The 19,168-nt window shown below is 45.1% G+C and overlaps 1 protein-coding gene across 2 annotated transcripts in view; it reads left to right on the top strand.

The window, feature by feature from the left end:
- The window catches only part of LRIG1 (leucine rich repeats and immunoglobulin like domains 1), a 103,324-nt gene that overhangs the window by 23,828 nt on the left and 60,328 nt on the right, over positions 1-19,168 (top strand). For both annotated transcript variants that reach the window (XM_084765492.1, XM_084765491.1), the window contains exon 2: positions 15,235-15,306. In XM_084765492.1, coding sequence (XP_084621618.1) covers positions 15,235-15,306 — 72 coding nt within the window. The remainder of the gene's footprint in view (positions 1-15,234; positions 15,307-19,168) is intronic.

A 19,168-nucleotide genomic window follows, 5' to 3' on the forward strand; every position in this document is an offset into this window, starting at 1 on the left:
TACTCAGGAGGTGGGATTGGGATCTTTTCAGTGGTAATGCGGGCTGAAACCTGCATTTTAAAAGCTTTAGGAAATTGCTTTGCATTCTGTTTGCTTTTCGAGACAGGGTTTCTCTGTGTATCCTTGGCTGTCCTGGACTCACTTTGTAGACCAGGCAGGCCTGGAACTCGCAGAGATCCACCTGCCTCTGCCTCCCTGAGTGCTGAGATCAAAGGGGGGTAGGTGCACTGCCACACCCAGCTGCTCTGGATTCTGAAGTGAGACCTCCCTGTAGAGTAAGTAATCTTGCAGGAGCTCAGTGGACACATGAGCAATTGCTTAACTTATTCACAAGCCAGCTGTGCAAGCCCCTGGCTTTTCTGATGTGTTCTGTTACTCAAAACACTGCCTTGGACATTAGTTGTGTATTAAAACCCTAACCAAGAACTAGACTGATTTTCACCTATCCCAAACTCTTTGCAACAACTTGCAGAAAGTCCTTTCAAGGGCGAGCTATGAAACGTGTATGGGGAGTGGCGGTGACAGTCTTCCTTGAAGGGCACTGGTTCTCAGCCTGTGGGTTGAGACCCTTTGTGGGGTAGGACGACCCTTTCGCAGGAGCCGCCTAAGACCATCAGAAAACACAGATGTTTACATTACAGTTCATGACAGTAGCAAAATTGCTGATAGGAAGGGAGGCGGGTCACCACAACACGAGGAAGCGTGTTGAAGGGTCACAGCGTTAGGAAGGCCGAGAACCAGTGTTGAAGTGTGTGGTGGTTAACAGTTAATCTTTTTAACAAGGCTCAAGTGGACCTTTATGTTGCCTTGCAACTATGACAGATTCATAAACCCACACAGTGCAGCCAACTCACATCCGCAGTTTAATTTCCTTTAGCTTGCAGTAACAGCCGGCAGCTGTTTGGTAATCTCTTATTTTTTTTCAGCACATTGAAGACACTCACATAGTGGCCGGAGAAGGCGTCATTTGCACACAATTTTAGGATTTATGTGTTGGCTATTACATTTCGTTGAAAAAAATGAGGGAGAGTAATTTTAAGTGAGGCCAAGGAAAGCGAGTCGGAGAGGTTAGGGTGTGAGGGGGAAGAGGAGTGGGTCACAGAGACGCGTTGTCTTCTTGGGATAAGAAAGGTTGTGTAAGGCCCAGGCAGCTCGCCATACCCTGTGCTCCGATGCGCCCTGGCACCTTTGGAGATTGTCAGTTTGGAGGGTCCAGATTAGAAACAGGAATGCACAATTATAGAGACGCCTCAACAGCACAGTACTATGCCGTGGTGCGCTATTCCATCACCCTAACTGTCTACCTGTCCTGAGAGGCAAGTGCAGCGAGAGCCTTGCACACTGTGGAACCCAGAGGCCCCGGAGCCTGAGCAGTGGTATATCTGGCATCACAAACAGCACTTTGAAGTGCTACCTGCTCCTAAGGGCAACGGAGTCATCAGTTAAACAGGCAGCTGTTAAGCACAGGAGTGTTTGCACAAGCAACCTTCAAATTTTCTGATCCCTGATGAAAGCTAGTTGGTTGTGAATGATTAACTTCAACGTGCATGAGGAAATACCATCCACTTAAGTGCCAGGTGTATTTTTATGTAAGAAAAAAATAAAACTAACCACGCTCTCAGCTGTTACTATTTGGCATTGAGAATCTGTGTGCTCATCCAGTGAGTATAAGCCAGCAGTGTATTTTAAAACAGGGCACGTTAAACACCACCAAACCGAATAACCCAATTGAGAAATGGGGCTCAGAACTGAGCAGAATTCTCAACAGAGGAATATTGAAGGGCTGAGAAATACTTAAAGAAATGCTCAACGTCCTGCCCTTAGTCATCAGGGAAATGCAAATCAAAACAACTTTGAGATTCCATCTTACACTCATCAGAATGGCTAAGATCAAAAATTCAAGTGACATCACATGCTGGAGAGGATGTGGAGAGAGGGGAACACTCCTTCATGGCTGGTGGGAATGCAAACTAGTACAACCACTTTGGGAATCTATCTGGCGCTTTCTCAGAAAAACTGGGTATAGGGCTTCCTCAAGACCCAGCTTTTCCTTGGAATATGCCCAGAAGATGCTCCAAGCCTCCAGTTCGGAAACACAGTATCTGCATAGCATCAAAAGTTGCCTTGAGGAGTTAGCCCCAGTGTCACTTGCCTAGCAGTTCTACAGGGTCAAATGAGGCAGGTGCTTAATCTATGGCTGGGGAGCCATCCTTCCCGAGTGCGTTGTTTCTAGTGCAGTGTGTCTCCTTGAGAGAATAGCAGAGAGCTGACTGACTGAGGGAGCTACAGTGTAGCATCCGCCAGGGACTCCGGATCACAAGGAGACTTAGAGACAGCTGCATTGAGTCTGCTTTCCACCATGTGCTGCTGTGGGCAGAGGTCCCTACAGCCTCCTGAGTGTGGTATTGATGGGGTAGTTATATCTCTTCCTATCATTTACCGGGGAAGAAAAGTTGTGATTAGCTTCTCATTTGGAGTGAGAGTAGAATAAAGTCGGGGGTGGGAAAACGAGTGAGGAAGGAGTCTGGGAAAAGCAAAGCCAAAAGAAGGGACCATTTCATGGCCCAGGTCGGTGAGCTTCCACATGCTTGTGCGTAGTGGTGACTGACGTGATTGCTGTTGCTTAGAGGTGCTAGACATAATTCCTGGGGTTCAGTTACTTTACTGCAAGCTCAGAACTTTGCTCATTTCCAGGGCCCAAAGCATGCATGCCGAGGGAGGGGACGAAGCAGGTGTTTTGCCTTTCTCTCCTGCTTCTTTATTGTCGTCAGGTGCAGTGCCATTTGATATTGGCAGTTCTGAAATACATTGAGCGCATTATTCTCAAGCTGCCGGGATTAGCGGTGACACAAACGGTGGGCCCTGCCGCCAGCCTCCTGTATGGCGATGGAAGAGAAGAAACTCAAGCTGTAAATGAATCTCTGTTTTGGGGCTTTGTAGTGGCAAATTACGTGAATGGCTGAATTGAAAAGGTGCCTGGTTTTATACCATCATGAGTACCCAGGCCTTAGATAAATATTGACACCAGCAGTGTGACAGGCCTACCATTTGTCTCATGCTCCGAAGAATAAAAGATCTTTTCTCAGGTGCTCATGACCGTATAAACCACCCTGACGAGTTTGTGCAGGTGCTTTTCTGCACTGGTTCTTGAGGTTTGAGAGTCGGTGCTTTCCTCTTTGTGTTTGTGCAGGCGTAAGCCTTGCCCAGTCTCAGCTCGCTTTGGCTTATTGCTCATGCTTGAGTTTGCTGCAAGTAGTGAAGGTAGTCACCCACACAGTTTCGCAGTCGTTGGGCCCACCTGGTATCTGGATGCCTTGTAGTGACATTGACTGAATTTGAAGAGTGGATGTGGCAGGGTCATGATAAGAAAGGGAAAACGCGCACAGACCTATGTGGTGTCCAGATACAGAGCTCAGCGGAATGCCTTCTGAGTCAACTGTGCCTGAATCCCAAACCATTCCTCTCTTATGGAACAGATTGAAGCTGACCCTTCTGAAGATGAAGCTGATTGTTAGTGTGGACTGTGAGCCAGGGCGGCCATGTTAGGGTCACTTGATGTAGGGCAGGGTGGTGAGCAGATTGATTCATCGGCACCTCTGGTTTGCTGTTATCTTGGAAGACGTTTGGTGGATTTGGAGACTGACTGGTCCTATGCAGAAAGTTGTAGGGGGAAGTTATACCATTCATAGGGCAAACTGTCAGTGGTCCAACCTCATGAGTGTCTGCATCTGATGAGACCCTGGGCTTTGCTTTCCTGCTCAGATAGGAAGATGCTCTGTGGATTGACAGATATATATTCTCATTCTCTCTCTCTCTCTCTCTCTCTCTCTCTCTCTCTCTCTCTCTCTCTCTCTCCCCCCCATCCCTCTCCCAACAGCCCCCCCCCAATCTAGATCTGTGGATCTACTACTCTTTGTATACACGGAATACAGAGTATCTAGATGTGTGTGTTGTTTCGTTGGATTTTGCCTTTACCTTCCAAAAGGGTCATTTATGTGCGACTTCTCTTAGGACTTCTAATTGGCATTGTTGCTCCTCTCCCATAGATACAGTAGTATATCGTTTGGGTAAAGTATAATGTAGCAAGTAGAGTTGACTGCTCATATCAACTCTAAGACCCATCTCTTGGGAGCAAGTGACCTAGAAGTTAAGTGTCAAGTGAGGAAGGAATGACACACTACCGTGAACCTCACTGATGAACGAGAAAATAACAAAGAAAGAAATACTTGTTTTTTTTTTTAGCCAGCTTTCCATTAGGTGTGATAGAATTTTAACGTATTTGAGGAGAGAGGTCTCAGGCATGTGTCATGTGCTTCTCTGGACTTGTCCTTTCAGTGAGAAGGAAGGCCCATGTGTGATAGCAGAGAGCAGTCTGCGAATGGTGGATGCTGGGATACTGTTGTTCAGTCAGATGCTGACTTTGTGTCTTGTCAGGGGTGTTAACACCAGGAGGAGAATGGCTTCCACTGCCCTTCGGCTTCTCAAGCAGATAAGATGATGCTGTAGATAGTGTTTCATGATGTTTTACTAATTGCAGAAAGAAAACTGGCTTTTTTTGGCGTGAGCTAGACATTTCATAACACACATAAACTTTAAAAAGCTTCATGGAAGAGTGGACAGAATGAAATCCCACGTCTATAAGCAAGTTAATAAAGCTGTTAACTTCTGGCCATGTGGCTGACCTCTTAGAACCATGTCTCCATTAAGACGTGTAGCAGGCTGCTCCCATGGCTCCCTGTGGTGCAGAAGATGGGTGCTTGTGGAGTCTTGAGTCTGTTCAGTTTTCTCATCTGGTTGGTTAACTTGTGAGTTCTGCTTGCTGCACTTAAATAATCTCCCATTTTAAGTTTGGGGTGGGTAAGACCAGGAGGCCGTAGATCAAGGAAACAGCGTATGCAGGTATCTTACACTTAACTCTGTATAACAGAAAGCATCAGGGTAAATTCCAGTGAACGTGGCCTTTTATATTTGTGCTACAGATCCTGGATGCTGGGGCTATAACCTCATAGTGACATCACACAGAGATAGTAGCAAGCAAGGGGTGTGATTTCAGTTGGAAGTGCAAAGGCACATATAAGCAGTGGAAGTGGACAGTCTACTCGCAAGGTTTTTTTGTTTTTTGTTTTTTGTTTTTTTAATAAGAAGTTGCAGAACGGGACCGTTGCGGCGACACTCATTTGTGTCATTTGCCTATTAAAGTTTTTTTTTTTTTTATGGTAGAGAGAGGGAAGAGGGGCTGATAACACTACGGTGAGCTGCTGTTTGTACAGATGGATTTGTTTAAAACAAACCACTTCCGTTTCCTTCTTCTTCTCTTTTAGTGGAGGAAAATAGGCAGCATATTATATATTGTTCCTTTCTAACCTAGGACATATTTGCCTAAAATTATCCTTCTAACTATTTACTTTACTTTAAATGTGAGCTGAGGGCTGTAGGGATGGTTCAGTGGTTGAGAACACTGGCTTTTTTCCAGAAGACCTGGGTTCGATTTCTAGCTCCCACCTAGTAGTTTACAACTGCCTGTAACCACAGTTCCAGGGCACCTAACGTCCGCTTCTGACATCTTCAGGCACATAAATATGACGTAGTCAAGAAAAACACACAAATAAAATAAAACTTAATAACTACACAGAGAAACTAACTACACAGAGAAAAAAATATCAGTGGATGAATTAATGAACAAGCAAATAGTGAAAGCTCCTGGTTATTACATGTCAGGAAGTGAGTAAGGGCTAGGCAGTGGTGGCGCACACCTTAATCAGGCCTGCTCCTTACAGGGCTGGGCTAAGATGGCTGTTTTGCACGTTAAGAGCTGTCCTCTGGTGGCTCCTACTATAAACACATAGATGTGAGTCTCTGGGCATGAAGTAGAGAATCATCTTAGGCACTGGAACAGGGCCTTGGTCCCAGCGTTGTGTGGGCAGTAGCTTTTACCAGCGTCGACAGTTTTGTTTTGTTTTGTTTTGTTTTTTAAGATTTATTTATTTATTATTATGTATACAGCGCTCTGCCTGCATGTACATCTGCGGACAGAAGAGGACATCAGATCACATTATAGATGGTTGTGGGCCACCATGTGGTTGCTGGGAATTGAACTCATGACCTCTGGAAGAGCAGACAGTGCTCTTAACCGCTGAGCCATCACTCCAGCCCTCCAGCATTGACAGTTAATTCTGTGGCCCATCAGAAGTGCCCACCGGAAGTGGGCTAGTTCTCATCCTCCTATGCACATCCCAATGAAGTGAATCTGAAAGCGGTCTTGTGAGCCTGGGGAAGTCACACAGTAGATGGCCCTGTAGCAAGCTGATCTCCTAAAAGCACAGACTTGGTGGACTTTGCAAAGCACTTAGAGAACCCAGGATTCCAAGTTTATTCGCTAGCTTAATGTATTTTTCCCTCAGTCTCACCCAGCCCTCATTTCCTGTCTTTTTTTGCCCAACTGATTTTTGCTGCTCCAGAGGCAAAAGTTCTTTTCCTGCTTCAGCAGAGCATTTGGAAGCTCCTCCTCCTCCACCTCTTCCTGGGAGCATTGCCAGCTTTTGAGCAAGGGGCCAGAAGTGGGCACTGTCTGTTCTCAGGTCTGGTGGCCGCCTTGGGGTCATGAAGTGCCTAGCTCTAAGGTGGAGCCATACTTTATACTACAAAAGGTAGATTGTGGCTCAAGGGTGTCTGTAGCGCAAGTGATGAATTTTCAAAGACCTGTAGAATTTAGGCTCCGGGAGAGTGAATTTGTGATTTCTTTACAGAGCTAAAGAGAACAGGGAAAAGGCAATTCTGAGGGGTAGACTTGTGACCCTGCTTCCTTCTCACTCCCATAGCTACGTCTGTGTAAAGCCGTGCTCTAATGGTAAAATCAGATGGTGGCCTTTGCTACCTCTTTTCTGCTTAGGTGGTCATGGGCTTGTTCCTCTAGTGGCAGATTTGTGCGAGGGTCAGCCTTGTGACGACCAGCCATTCCTTGTGCAAACGAATGCCCTTTGCTCATAAAGCATCCACAAACCACAGCAGCCGTGGACTGCAGTGTACCTTCATTGTTGAACTAATTCATCTGTAGGTGTTAGCGGTGCACAGACCATGTTAACAAGTGACTCTTATGGAAAGATTGTGGTTTCACCTCAGTGTCAGCCTCCACCCAACATGCTTAATAATAAAAGAAAAACCATAGCTAATCACTTTGTCCATATTTGGCTACATGAAGAGTCTGTAAGGAAACTAGATCCTAGACGCTCTTGTTGTAAGGCGTGAAGCAGGAAGCAAACACTGACTGTCTGCCGAGATGGCAGGCAACATTTCGGGCGTCCTAGTGCGTTTGGTTAAAATGATTATATGGAGGAACAAGAAGCTGATTCTGTTCCTGCTAAAGGACTTTAATGGTTCCGTGCTTGACGTTCGGGAAAGTCTCAGCTCTGAGCTCCTTAGGGTTGGTAGAACCATTGACTCGCCTGCTTCCTAAATGGGCCAGGGGTGCTAGACTCAACCAGGAGCCAAGCAGATACTGCTAATGAGTAGAGGACTTTTGTAAGTCATGACTGTCAAGGTTGTTGGTATAGAAATTCACACAGCCATTGATCTCAATAGAAGCTGCAATATAGTTGTTGGTGAAATTGTTTGTTTTTGTTTTGTTTAGTTTTAACACTTATTTATTTTTATTTTATATTTTGAGTACTCTATGCCCATGAACCAACCAGCCTGAGTGGAGGCCAGAAGAGGACGTCAGATCCCTCTGGAAATGGTGTCACAAATGGTTGTGAACTGTCACGTGGGTGCTTGAAATCATTTTTCCAAACATTGTTCAGCCAGAAGCAAACACGTTTATCACACTAGCAGAGCAGCTTTGGCTCAGGTCTACCAATGTACGGCTTTTAGTCTACCACTATGAGATACCTTCTGAGAGCCATTTGCTCGTAATTATTTGGTCAGGAATCTTACCTGATCAATAAATTGTGGTCTTCTTCACCAGCAGATAACATCTTATCCTAACTTGTATCAGAATTTATTTATTCCTTTAAAAATTATTTTATGTACGTGAGTGCTTTGTCTATGTCAGTGCACCACATGAGGAGCTTGAGTTACAAATGGTTGTGACCTGTCATATGGGTGCTGGGAATTAAATCCAGGTCTTCTGGAAGAGCAGCCAGTGGTCTTAACTGCTGGGTCACCTCTCCAGCTATGTGAGAGAGAGAGAGGGGTGGTGTGTGTGTGTGTGTGTGTGTGTGTGTGTGTGTGTGTGTGTGTGTGTGTGTGTTGTTAGAATAAATTTCAGAAAGTCTTCATGGTAGACACATGCTCAGATATTTGTTGAATTTGACTATTATTGGGTACTGGAGGAAAAAGATGTATGTCTCTATCCGGTTGAGCGTGGGAGGGATGTGTATGCTTTTAGGATAGAGAGTACCTGCAAGACCTTCTCAGGTTTTCCAGTGGAATTCAAAGGCCCGAGGCTGGAGATGCTGCTCAGTGGAGTTCTTGCCTAGCACGCATGAAGTTTGATTCTTAGCTCTGCATAAAACAGGTGTGGTGATACATACCTGTAATCTCAGGACTTGGGCAGGAGGGGCAGGAAGACCAGAAGTTCATGGTCATCCTTGATATAGCACTTTCAGGGCCAGTCTGGGCTACATGAGGCTATATTTAAAAAAAAAAAAAAAAACCAGAGGCCCACACTAATTAATTGGATTGATTTAAAGAGGAAATGGGTGTGCTCTCATCCTCATTTGCCTGTGCTGTTGGGGCTGTGTGTTAGCCTCTCTTCTGAGTAACCTCTTAGGCCTTCCTTATTTCAGAGAGTGTGGTCTGAGTAGCTTTTTTAGAATTTGAAATAATCGCAACCCGTTACTGGCTTTCTGAAATTGAACTAGCCAGAAACACAGAGTGAGTGGTATGCATCTTGTTGGCACACTGTTCACCTCCCATGTGCTTATTCACAGAAGGTATTCCACCACTAGACCTCTGCTGGGGGGCTGGGTCACGTGACTGCGCCTTACTTAAGAGCGAGCGTGTTCTCTGTGAGGGCCCTTGGGTGCGGACTCCAGGCAGATGACTCTAGCTTAAGTTGCAAGTGTATCATTCTTAATATGACATGTATTAACAGAGTGCTCACCGTGGGTTTGGGAAAGCATCTACATTAGAAAAAGGGATAAGGACATAATATGATGTCTAGTATTAAAAGTGTTTCCTGCATTCACAAACCTTGCAAATAGATGTGGGGCCGTAACAGTGACGTCACTGGAGGTTGCCAGTGTGTGACAGATGTGTTTGTTATTCCTCAAGGTACAAATAGAAGCAACAGCTCTAAATGTTTGGGGCTCAGTAGGCTTGAACAAGTGTTGCACTTTAGAATTCTCGAAAGGACTGATCTTGTTATACTGGTCCTACGCAGGCAACCTCCTCTTTAATGGGTGACAAACATTTCCAAGTCCTGGGGTTGAAGAAGAGACCAGTGGCCCAAGGCTACAGTGTCATGGGGGGAGGTGGGGGGAAGAGTTTCCCAGGCTAGCTCTGGGCACCTCTTAGTATTCAGAAGCCGACCAGTTGGGTTGCCTATAACCCCCATTCCCTTGGCTGTGTTACTCAGTTTAGCACAGATCTGAAACCTTAAACTAAGCAAAACTCTGTGCCGTCCAGGAGCCCAGCCAGGGCTGAGCACTGGGAAGCATGGGAAGTAGAATGCTTGTCACAGATGCAGGACCAACGCCTTCCGCTTTGCCTTACCGGCTGTTAACGGTGAGAGCTGCTGTGCTTCACTGTGAGAGGATTCGCCTGTAGAGGCTCGTTGGCTGGTGGGGGCGGGAGGGGGGTGGGGATGAGGTGCTGACTGTGTTGTCTAATGAAGTGGGGTTACTTCCTCACCACAGCTTATGGAAAAAGTAAGTGGCGCTTTTTGTCCCTCAGCTTCCAAGAAGTCAATGGATGATTGTCCGCCAGCTTTGAAGAATGCTGGCCAAGTTTGTAACATGTGGTTCAGGCTGTAATCCAGGAAGGTGCTGGCCAGATTATGAAAATACCGATTAAGCCTATAGCATTACGCTGGGGTAGTTTCTATTAGAGTCTCCTTCCTAGGGACTGGGCTTCTCAGTGTCCACTTCCTGCTGGGGTAGTTAAGAACTTTGCATGAGAAGAACTTGGAAGCTAGGCTGGGAGTGCATACCCAGGTCCTAACACATCAGAAGTTCAAGGCCATTCTCAACTGTTTAGTGCATTTGAGGCCAGCCTGAATTAGATTACCTAAGACCCTGTCTCAAGAAAAAAACAAAAACAAAAACAAAACTTGGATTAATTTATTAATATCTCAGTACATTTTGAACAAAGCTCTTGTGTTATTAGGAAACAGATCAAACTCAGGACCTTCAGGGTACCAGGCAAGCACTCGCCCACCACTGAGTTACCCCACAGCTCTGACTTTTATTATCATTCTGTTTGGTGGTGGGGATCAAACACAGGGCTTCACACGTGCCTGCCTAGCACTCTACCTGGAGCCCCTGAGATTAACTTTTAATATCCGTCTCTCTTCTGTACTTGCTATTTCACTGAGAATATTTGGAGGTTGGGCAACAGTTTAGAAGCATTGGCTGATTATGTTTAGTTCCAACACAGTTTAGCAGAAATGTCAGTGATAACTGAAGTGCCCCCCCCCACCTCCACATGTGCCTATTGAGCGCTTGAGATACGGTTACTGTGATAAGGAGCTGAGCTCATACTTGCTAATATATTAAGTGGTTTCAATAGACCGGCCACATGGTTAGTTCAGGTGTATGGGGTGGTAGCGATTTCTCAGCTATTGAAATTCTCTGGCTGAGGGAGGGGAGCTTGTCGGGAAGCATGCTTAGCGAGCACAGGGTTGTCGTGCCCTGTTAAACAGTGTGCTTTTCAGACACGCCTGAGTAAAACTTGAGCTGTTCTCTGCAGCCCTGCCTCTTGTGGGTTCTGCAAATGGTGGGCCGCCCGGCCATCTTTCAGCAGATTAGCTGGAAAAGTATCTATGGCTGGGTCCAATTGTTCGAAGATCTGCATGCTCTTTGTGCAAGAACAGGGGCGATTTGTGTTGTGACAATGGCTGACGGTGCTCAGTGAAAGCTGCAGTTGGCAGGGGCTAAATTCCCGGAGGTTTCTTTCCTTGTGAGCTCTTTGCTACCGAAAGGTGCAGAAATACTTTGGACAGTGTGTGTCCCGTTGACAGATGGATTGTTTTGACAGGAGAATCTGAACCCGCCACTGAAGACCCATTCAGATGTCAGGCAGGAAGGGGCAGCCGCGCTCCTTGAAATAAGTGGGATGCTTTAGATGTGTGTGCATGTCAGCTGCCATGTGGGGGAACGGTTTTCAGTAGTTAACCCTTTCACTGTTCTTGGGATGGGAAATGAAAATTCATACTCCTCTCTGCCAACTTCTTGGGCTAAATATATTTCATTTAATGTTGGAAAACAAAGACAAAGGGTTAAAAAGCCTGTCCCTTATTTTTTTTTAATTTGGAAAAAAATATACTGTGTTCATAATTGCTTTATTTATAACAGCCAAAACTAAAAGCAAGCTAACTGTCTGTCCTCAGACAGTAGATAGGCAAAAAATGTAGGAAGTTCATACCATCAAAAGCAGTGAGACTTCAGCATGTAATGAGAGTCATGTATGAACCTTGAAAGCACAGTGTTAAGTGAAATAAACCAGACACAAAAGGACAAACGTCTTATGATTCCACTTATATGTGCTGCCTAGAGTTTATAGAGACAGCATGGAAGTTTGCATTGCATACCCAAGCAAATTGGAACTAAGATTTTTTTTTTTTTTTTTTTTTTTTTTTGGTGAAAAAGTTGATACTGGTGGTGGTGATGATTGTGTCTGAATGTATGTGTGGCCACTGAGCAGCAGCTTACAAATGGTTTTGGTAAACTTTATATTATATTCACTTTATGACACTGAACAAGTGGTGTTGGGAATTTGTGCTTTGGCTGGTGTCTACAGTTCTTTTTATTCCTTGTTTTATTTCCATGGAGGAATTACATTGTTTTCCTCATTTCCTGGTAAGGCATTTGAGGTCTCAATTTCTTCAGAGATACAAGACCACTTCTCATACTTAAAAGCTAGAGTACCACTGTCTAGGGACAGGAGCTGTTGCAGGGGCTGTGAGCCGTAGCACCTTCCCTCTGCGCTGCCCCCGGTGCTGTGGGAGAGTGACTCTTTCTAGGCAGTGCCTTGGCACCTATGTTGGTCTGTGGCTTTTCTGGTTCAGTGACTATACAGGCTGACCCAGTGAGGCCTAACACAGTTAGTGTCTTGTCTTCATAGCTGGTTGTTGGCATCTTGGTCTCAAGCCCTGGTGCTCCTTGGCTCTGGATTACAGTGTCAGGAAGGGTTCTTTTCTCACAGTTGGCTCTAAGAAGCATAATTAATTAGCATTTCTGAAAGTTAGGTATGTTGTCTTTCCTTCCAAGGAAAGACAGAGCCGTGGATGTATGACTTTAAATGGATATGTGGAGGGTGGGATATGTGAAGGCTTCATTCAAAACGAAGGCACCAGTGAACTGTGGAAAGCCCGCTGAACCCCTGCCCCTCTCCCTTCCCCTCCCATGACCGATGCCTTTTGAGCCTATAGCTTCCAAAGCCAAGAGTCTGGGTCCTGGCTCAAGCTGGTTGCTCCTCAGGCCACATGTGGCGTTTTGCTTTACCTATCCTTGGTTCCTTTCCTTTCCTTTCCTTTTCTTTCTTTCTTTCTTTCTTTCTTTCTTTCTTTCTTTCTTTCTTTCTTTCTTTCTTTAAGGAACTGAAAAGGTTTCTCATAAGAATTCAGATTTTGAGCTTCTCTAGAATGCCAAGCTTGGTGTCAGCACCGTGGGGCCCAGGAGTAAATGCCTGTGTAAGTGGGTGGGCAGACTTCCAGGTTAGTCTCTATGTGTCAGCTACCCAGTCTGCTTGCCCTTCTTCTACCTGCTCTGTGGCTGCCGAGAGCCTTTATTAAATTCTTTTCAACTCACCCATGCCATCATCCTGTGATTGTGGAAGCTTTGTGCTGCCTTCATCCCCCAAGACAAGGTCCCCATACCTTTGATGATAATCCTGTCGAAGCAGAAAACAATACTCCAGCCGGTCCTTTTGCTAGCATAGGGAATTCTCTCAAACTGGAGTTTCTTTCCCAGGTCTAAGCTGTTAATGTCTGCGTGCTCATTAATAAATACCTCCCAAGCACAGTCAAGCTCATACTTGACTTCAGTATGTGGTTTAAAAATTACCACCTTCAATCTTTATGGTAACTTAATCTCTGGACAAATTGCTTTTAATTCAGACTGTGCCATGAACACAGATGGGCCATTAGTTTCAAGTGCAGTTTGACTTTTATTTAGATGAATGTCTTTGAGTTCACAGTGAAATGGCTATCGGCTCTAGGGTACTATTGATTGAAACGTCTCCGGAGTAGGTTTAAAAGATAGTTGCCACGTATGATTAGCAGTATTGTTAATTGGCATTAATGTCAGTGGAATTAATAGCCAAGATGAGAAATGTTAGCCTCTCCCCCCAACCCCCGCCAGGACCTCTGTGGCAAGGAACTGGATGGCGGTGATGCTCATCTTGCTTAGCTCTGGTGGTTTCTGCTCCTGATAGATTGGCCTGGCTTGTGTTGAGCCTGTGGTTAAAGAAGCTGCTGAGCTTGCTCTGCCTGCAGTTAAGGATGTCGTGGCTAGGCAGTGGAGGGGAGAGAAGTCCATCCTCCTGAATACTGCTCCTGTGTAGCTTCTCTGCCTGGGGTTACCACCAGCACTCCTGTTGTCTCCCCTCTCTTGTGATTGTCATTCCTAATTTTATTCATCGATAGTAGGCATCCTGGGTTCACAAGGAAGCCTTATGGTTTTAAATCTTGTGTTCATTTTCTAAATGTCCCTTGAACTTTGTCTATGTTCCCACACTTTTTCAGTCTTAAAGTTCTTGGTATAGACTAAGATTTCTCAGTCTGACAAGTATGGATGCTGGGGTGCTGGAGGCCTGGCTGTGGGACACTGCTTGTGCTTGGTGGGATGTTCGAGAACTTTAATCCACACGATCTAAGTACCACCTTCCATCGTTACTGACAGCCGAGCATATCTCTAGACACTGTGTGTGTGTGTGTGTGTGTGTGTGTGTGTGTGTGTGTGTGTGTGTGTGTATGTGTGTAAGATCGCTTTTGGTGGAGAACTACTGGCTTAGATTATGATGTTCTAACACACTGTACTTTTTTTTTTATAACTAGTACTTGATGCTGATACTTAAACATTAATTTTTTAAAGAAGTCATGACCCACAGCTTGAAAACCATATGGCAGGTCCTCAAGGACATTCTTAATGGCTTTTGTTGTTGCTCTTGCTTTGAGAGACGTCTGCCCATGTTGCCCTTGCTGGCCTGAAACTTGCTATGTAGACCAGGCTGGCCCAAGGACTCAGAGATCAGCCTGCTTTTGCCAGAGTTTAAGGAGCAAACTAATAGGCTCATCCTTAATGACTTTGTAAAAAATTACTGTTTAAATATCAGCATGAGAGAGAGGGGGGGGGATGAATATGAGAATATGGAGAGTCAGAACTTCATATTTTAAATGAGTAATTCTTCACCAAGGGCGATTTCTTTCTCTCTCTCTCTCTCTCTCTCTCTCTCTCTCTCTCTCTCTCTCTCTCTCACACACACACACACACACACACACACACATACACACACTGTAATTAAAAATACTTATGTGTGTGCCCGAGTATATGTTTGTTTACCAAAGGCATGTATGAGCCTGCAGATATCAGAAGAGAGTGTCAGGTCCTCTGGAACTGGAGTTACAGGCAGATGTGAGGCCTGTAGGTGCTGGGTACTCAGTCAAGTCCTCTGGAAAAGCAGTAAGTACTCTTAAGTGCTGAGCCATTTCTCCAGTCCCAATAAATGTAATGTTAAAAACCGAGTGGCCCTGGACTTCATATGGTACAAAGCATTTGGACCAGGACTGGCCCGCCTTAGTTTTTCAGGTGTTGGGTAGCCAGTCTGTTGACGTCAGCTTGAGTCCAAGCTAGCAGTGTGGGTTCCCAGCCTTGCTCTGTGCATTCGGTGTGAATTGAATTAGGTGAGGAGGAGAGGGATGTATAAAGCTCACTGTGTCAGTTAGGAAAACCGTGCACAGGCTGGAAGGTCTCCCGTAGGTTTCTTTTGAGGGATTTGTAAAGGAAGAGAGGTTTCACTTTGATACAATGTCTTTGATACAACTATTAATTTATTATTTTTCACTTTCTCTTTTACCAGAAACCTGAGTTATAACAAACTCTCCGAGATTGACTCTGCTGCTTTTGAGGACTTGACAAATCTACAAGAAGTGTGAGTGTCCCCTAACCCTCTAGGGGTGGAGAGCGGTCTCAGCTTACAGGAGGGAGCGTTTGCATGTGGGTCTTTACTGACTAGTGGTGCTAGCCTGATCCTTCTCACTCATGGTTTTAGTTACGCACAGTAAGCCAAAATACAGAGTGGAGAATTTCAGAAATAAACAGTTCATGAGCTTGAGTTGCACTTCATGAATAGTGCTGTGGTGGAATCTTGTGCTGTTTGCCCAGGTCACAAGTCATTCATTTGTCCAGATGGTGTACACTGTCCATGCCACCTGCCTGGTTATCAGATCATCAACCGTGGCATTGTGATGCTTGTGCTAGTGTAATGCCAATTTTCCCTAGTTATGGTCCCAAAGCCCAGGGTCAGTGATGTCAACAGTGGGATATCTCTCTCACACACACACACACACACACACACACACACATACTCAAAAAAAAAAAAAAAGGAAAAGAAAAGGAAATGGGGAAAAAAAAAAGCTCTAAAGCAGGTCATGTAAGGGAAAAGATGAAAATTCAGCTAAGATTTCATGTAAAATGGAATTCACATAAATTTTATTATATGAGTGCTCTTTTAATCATTGTCAGTCTCTTACTACAGCTGACTTATGTATGGAAAAAGTCTATATATAGGGTTCAGGTATCCACGGAGGCTGAGGAGCGTAGCTCTCCTACAGAAAGGGGTGCTGTATTAAATGTCTTTGTTGCATGCCCTGTTTTCTGTGAAGGGCATGCTACAGAGCAGCAGTCATGGAGCTACTGGGAATCATGATTGCCCGAAAGCTGCGTAAGAGAATGCCCTTCTGTGGAAAGCCCCAGTGACTAATCGGGGAGCACACCTGTGCTGCTGCATTCTCACAGGTGCCACAGAGGTGGAATAGTTTAGTCAGCAGCGATTCTGGTGCCAGCCTACCATGTGTGTGAACAACGAACCTGGCATGAAAGCATGAGCAACAGAGGCTCTTCTTCTCTGTGTGTCCTAGCGAGCCAAGCATCACTGCTGTTGAGCAACAGGCTTGCTACCTCTTGGAGCATCCTTTAACGCAGGCCCCAGGCATTCCTTTTATTGCCCCAAAGCAACGTTACAGAAATGTCATGTAAGTTGCACAGAGCTGTTGTGATTGCTTAATGCAAACTATACACATATGTGTACATAGTTTTAGGATCAAAATGTATATTATAGGTCCCCCCCCCCCCTTGTTTTTTAAAGACAGGTTCTTGCTGTGTAGCCTAGGCTGGTCTCAAAGTCATGATTCTCCTGCCTCAGCCTCTCTAGAGTTACAGATGTTTATGGTTTTATATCTGGCTTACCTACTAATTCTCACATTTAAAAATATTTTGTTACATAAATTAAAGTTTTATTGTTTGGAGACTTCATTAGGATCACCTTCATATATCCTGGGAAGTTTCCTCTGCACTAGGTTCCCACACTTCCCCTCAAATGCTGCTCCGTTCTAGCTGTCTCTTCCCGCTTTCCCTCCCTCAACCCCATCTCTCCACCCCTCCCCACTCGACCCTGCCATTCTTGTCATGGTCCCCCGAACTGCCCTCAGTCCATATATAAAATCTGTTCTGTGCGCTATATGAATATTTATATAAAACCACTGTAAATCCTTATCAAGCTCTCTTATGGTCATTTTCACAAATCACTAAGTTCCTTGTACATTTTTACTACAAGCAATTGATAAGAAGTCTTCGGTGGCTATTCTTCTGTTCCATCATAGCAGCTTATCAATAAAACCTTAAAGGGCCGGGCGTGGGGCACACGCCTTGTAATCCCAGCACTTGAGAGGCAGAGGCAGGTGGATCTCTGTGAGTTCGAGGCCAGCCAGGCCCATAAAGCGAGTCTAGGACAGCCAAGACTACAAGAGAAACACTGTTTCGAAAAATCATAAGTAAGTAAATAAGTAAATAAATAAGTAAATAAAACATTAATTTCATTTACTGATACAGTTTGCAAAATGCTGTATTCCCTATCCTCATGCCCAAATTTTATGATTTTTATGTCTTTATACAAAGCATAGACTTCCAGAGTTAAACCCCAGAATTGGAAGGAACTTAGAAATGCCTTGTGTTGGACCTTCATTTGCCCATGAGGTCAGTTTGCCAGGGATGGGAGGATGAAAATATAAAGATGGTTAAGACCTCAGTAGCAAATTCCATAGGCTGCTGGCTTCAACAGCAGGGATTGATTCTTTTTGGTTGGAGAGCTAGAAGCCTGTGGGGCTAGCTTCTCCTGAGCTCTCTCGCCTTAGCTAGTAGATGGTTGCCTCTTACTATGTTTTCTCATGGTCTTTCCTGTGCGTACATGGATCCTTGGTTTCTCGTGGTGTACCCTGACTTCCTTTTATAAGGACACTAGTCACATCACTTAGGATCCACTCACATGGCATCACTGACCTTAATTGTGGATATTCTCCTACCCCTGTGCTGGAGATTGAACGCTGAGCCTTCACCATGCTGGCCAGACACGCCACCACTGAGCTGCTACCTCAGTCTCCCTAACACCATCTATAGAGGCTCTATCTGTAAACAGAGCTGTGCTCTGATGTCCTGGAGCTTTGTGCTTCAACACTAATTTGAGGAAGGGGACACGGTTCAGCCAGTCACAGTTTTCCATGTTGATAAGCTTAGTGTACCAGGAGCCAGTTGGCTTTATAACCCGGTGCTTTGCTTTGGTCCAGGATGTTGTTGACTCTTGAGGTTATTAGATGTTCATATTCTGTGTCAGTCTCAGAGATTATTACTGAGAGAGATTAAAATGATGCTGTTTCCTCTGACATCACAGGCTCTCATTTATATTTATTTGTCTGCTTTGAGCCAGATGCTCTTCTGGGTCAACTGAGCTACAAAAATAGGTCTGTGATTAGGGTGAGGCAAGCGAGGGCCTGTCCTTAGGTACTGGTGTCACAAGGGCACCAAAGCTTAGCAGCCAGGATAATGGATATTTTGCTGTCACATTTAAAGAGTCAAGATGAATGTTTTAGAAAATCCATAATGAGCACAGCGTGGAAAGTCTGAATCAGGACAGAATCAGGGTTTCTGGTGCTCCCCCTTTTATCTCAGTTCCAGGGTGTCTTGACCACGCTGCTTTGAATCTACCTTGTGTTGCACTTTTGAATTTGTTCATTGTGGATTGTGTTTTGCACTCATCTTGATGTGTATTTTACATTTCTGTTAATATAGCCTGTGTCCTGCCATTCGGATATGTTAAGTGCTCTGGGGAGCACTTTCTGTGTTTGTCTCCCCACAGCTCTGTTCCTTGCTTATAGAGGCATTCTGTTTTCATTTGGTCTCACTCCCTCGCCTTCCAGCGGTAATCTCTATCACTTCCTGGTTTCTTAAGGGTTTATACCCATAGCTGGTAAGGAGCAGAGTGTACCATAGCTCATCTTGTGCCCTGTGGCTGCAAGGCCTCCTGCCTGGGAAGTGGTTGTTTTGGTAGTAAGAGCTAGATTTGAGCTTCTGGTTCCGGATCTATTCCTACCCAAGTGGCTTGGCTCTTCAGTTTCCCTTTCCGCTTTCTGTGATGTTGAGATAGTGACCCATGGGCAGTCCTGTTGAGGTTCCCAACTGACGTGGATGTGTGAGTCCCTCCTGCTTTTGGAACTCTGTAGCAACCATTCTGAGTGTGTTGTTAGAAGCACATCCTCGGGGCAGACAGGTTGGATTTCTTGCCACTGGGACTGCCTCCTACCTCTGTGAATGGTGAGTTGAATTCATCATGTTCAGGGCAGAAAATTTAACTTCTTAGTGGTAGAGACTCAGGGCTTTCTGTAAAAGAATTCTGACGAATCTGGTGACTCAGAGAGGTACCAACAGTGACTGGTGGGTACTAGATAGGAACACAGAGGGGA

The sequence above is a fragment of the Acomys minous genome (assembly GCF_964271855.1).
Source record: "Acomys minous genome assembly, chromosome: 17".
Taxonomy (NCBI): Eukaryota; Metazoa; Chordata; class Mammalia; order Rodentia; family Muridae; genus Acomys; species Acomys minous.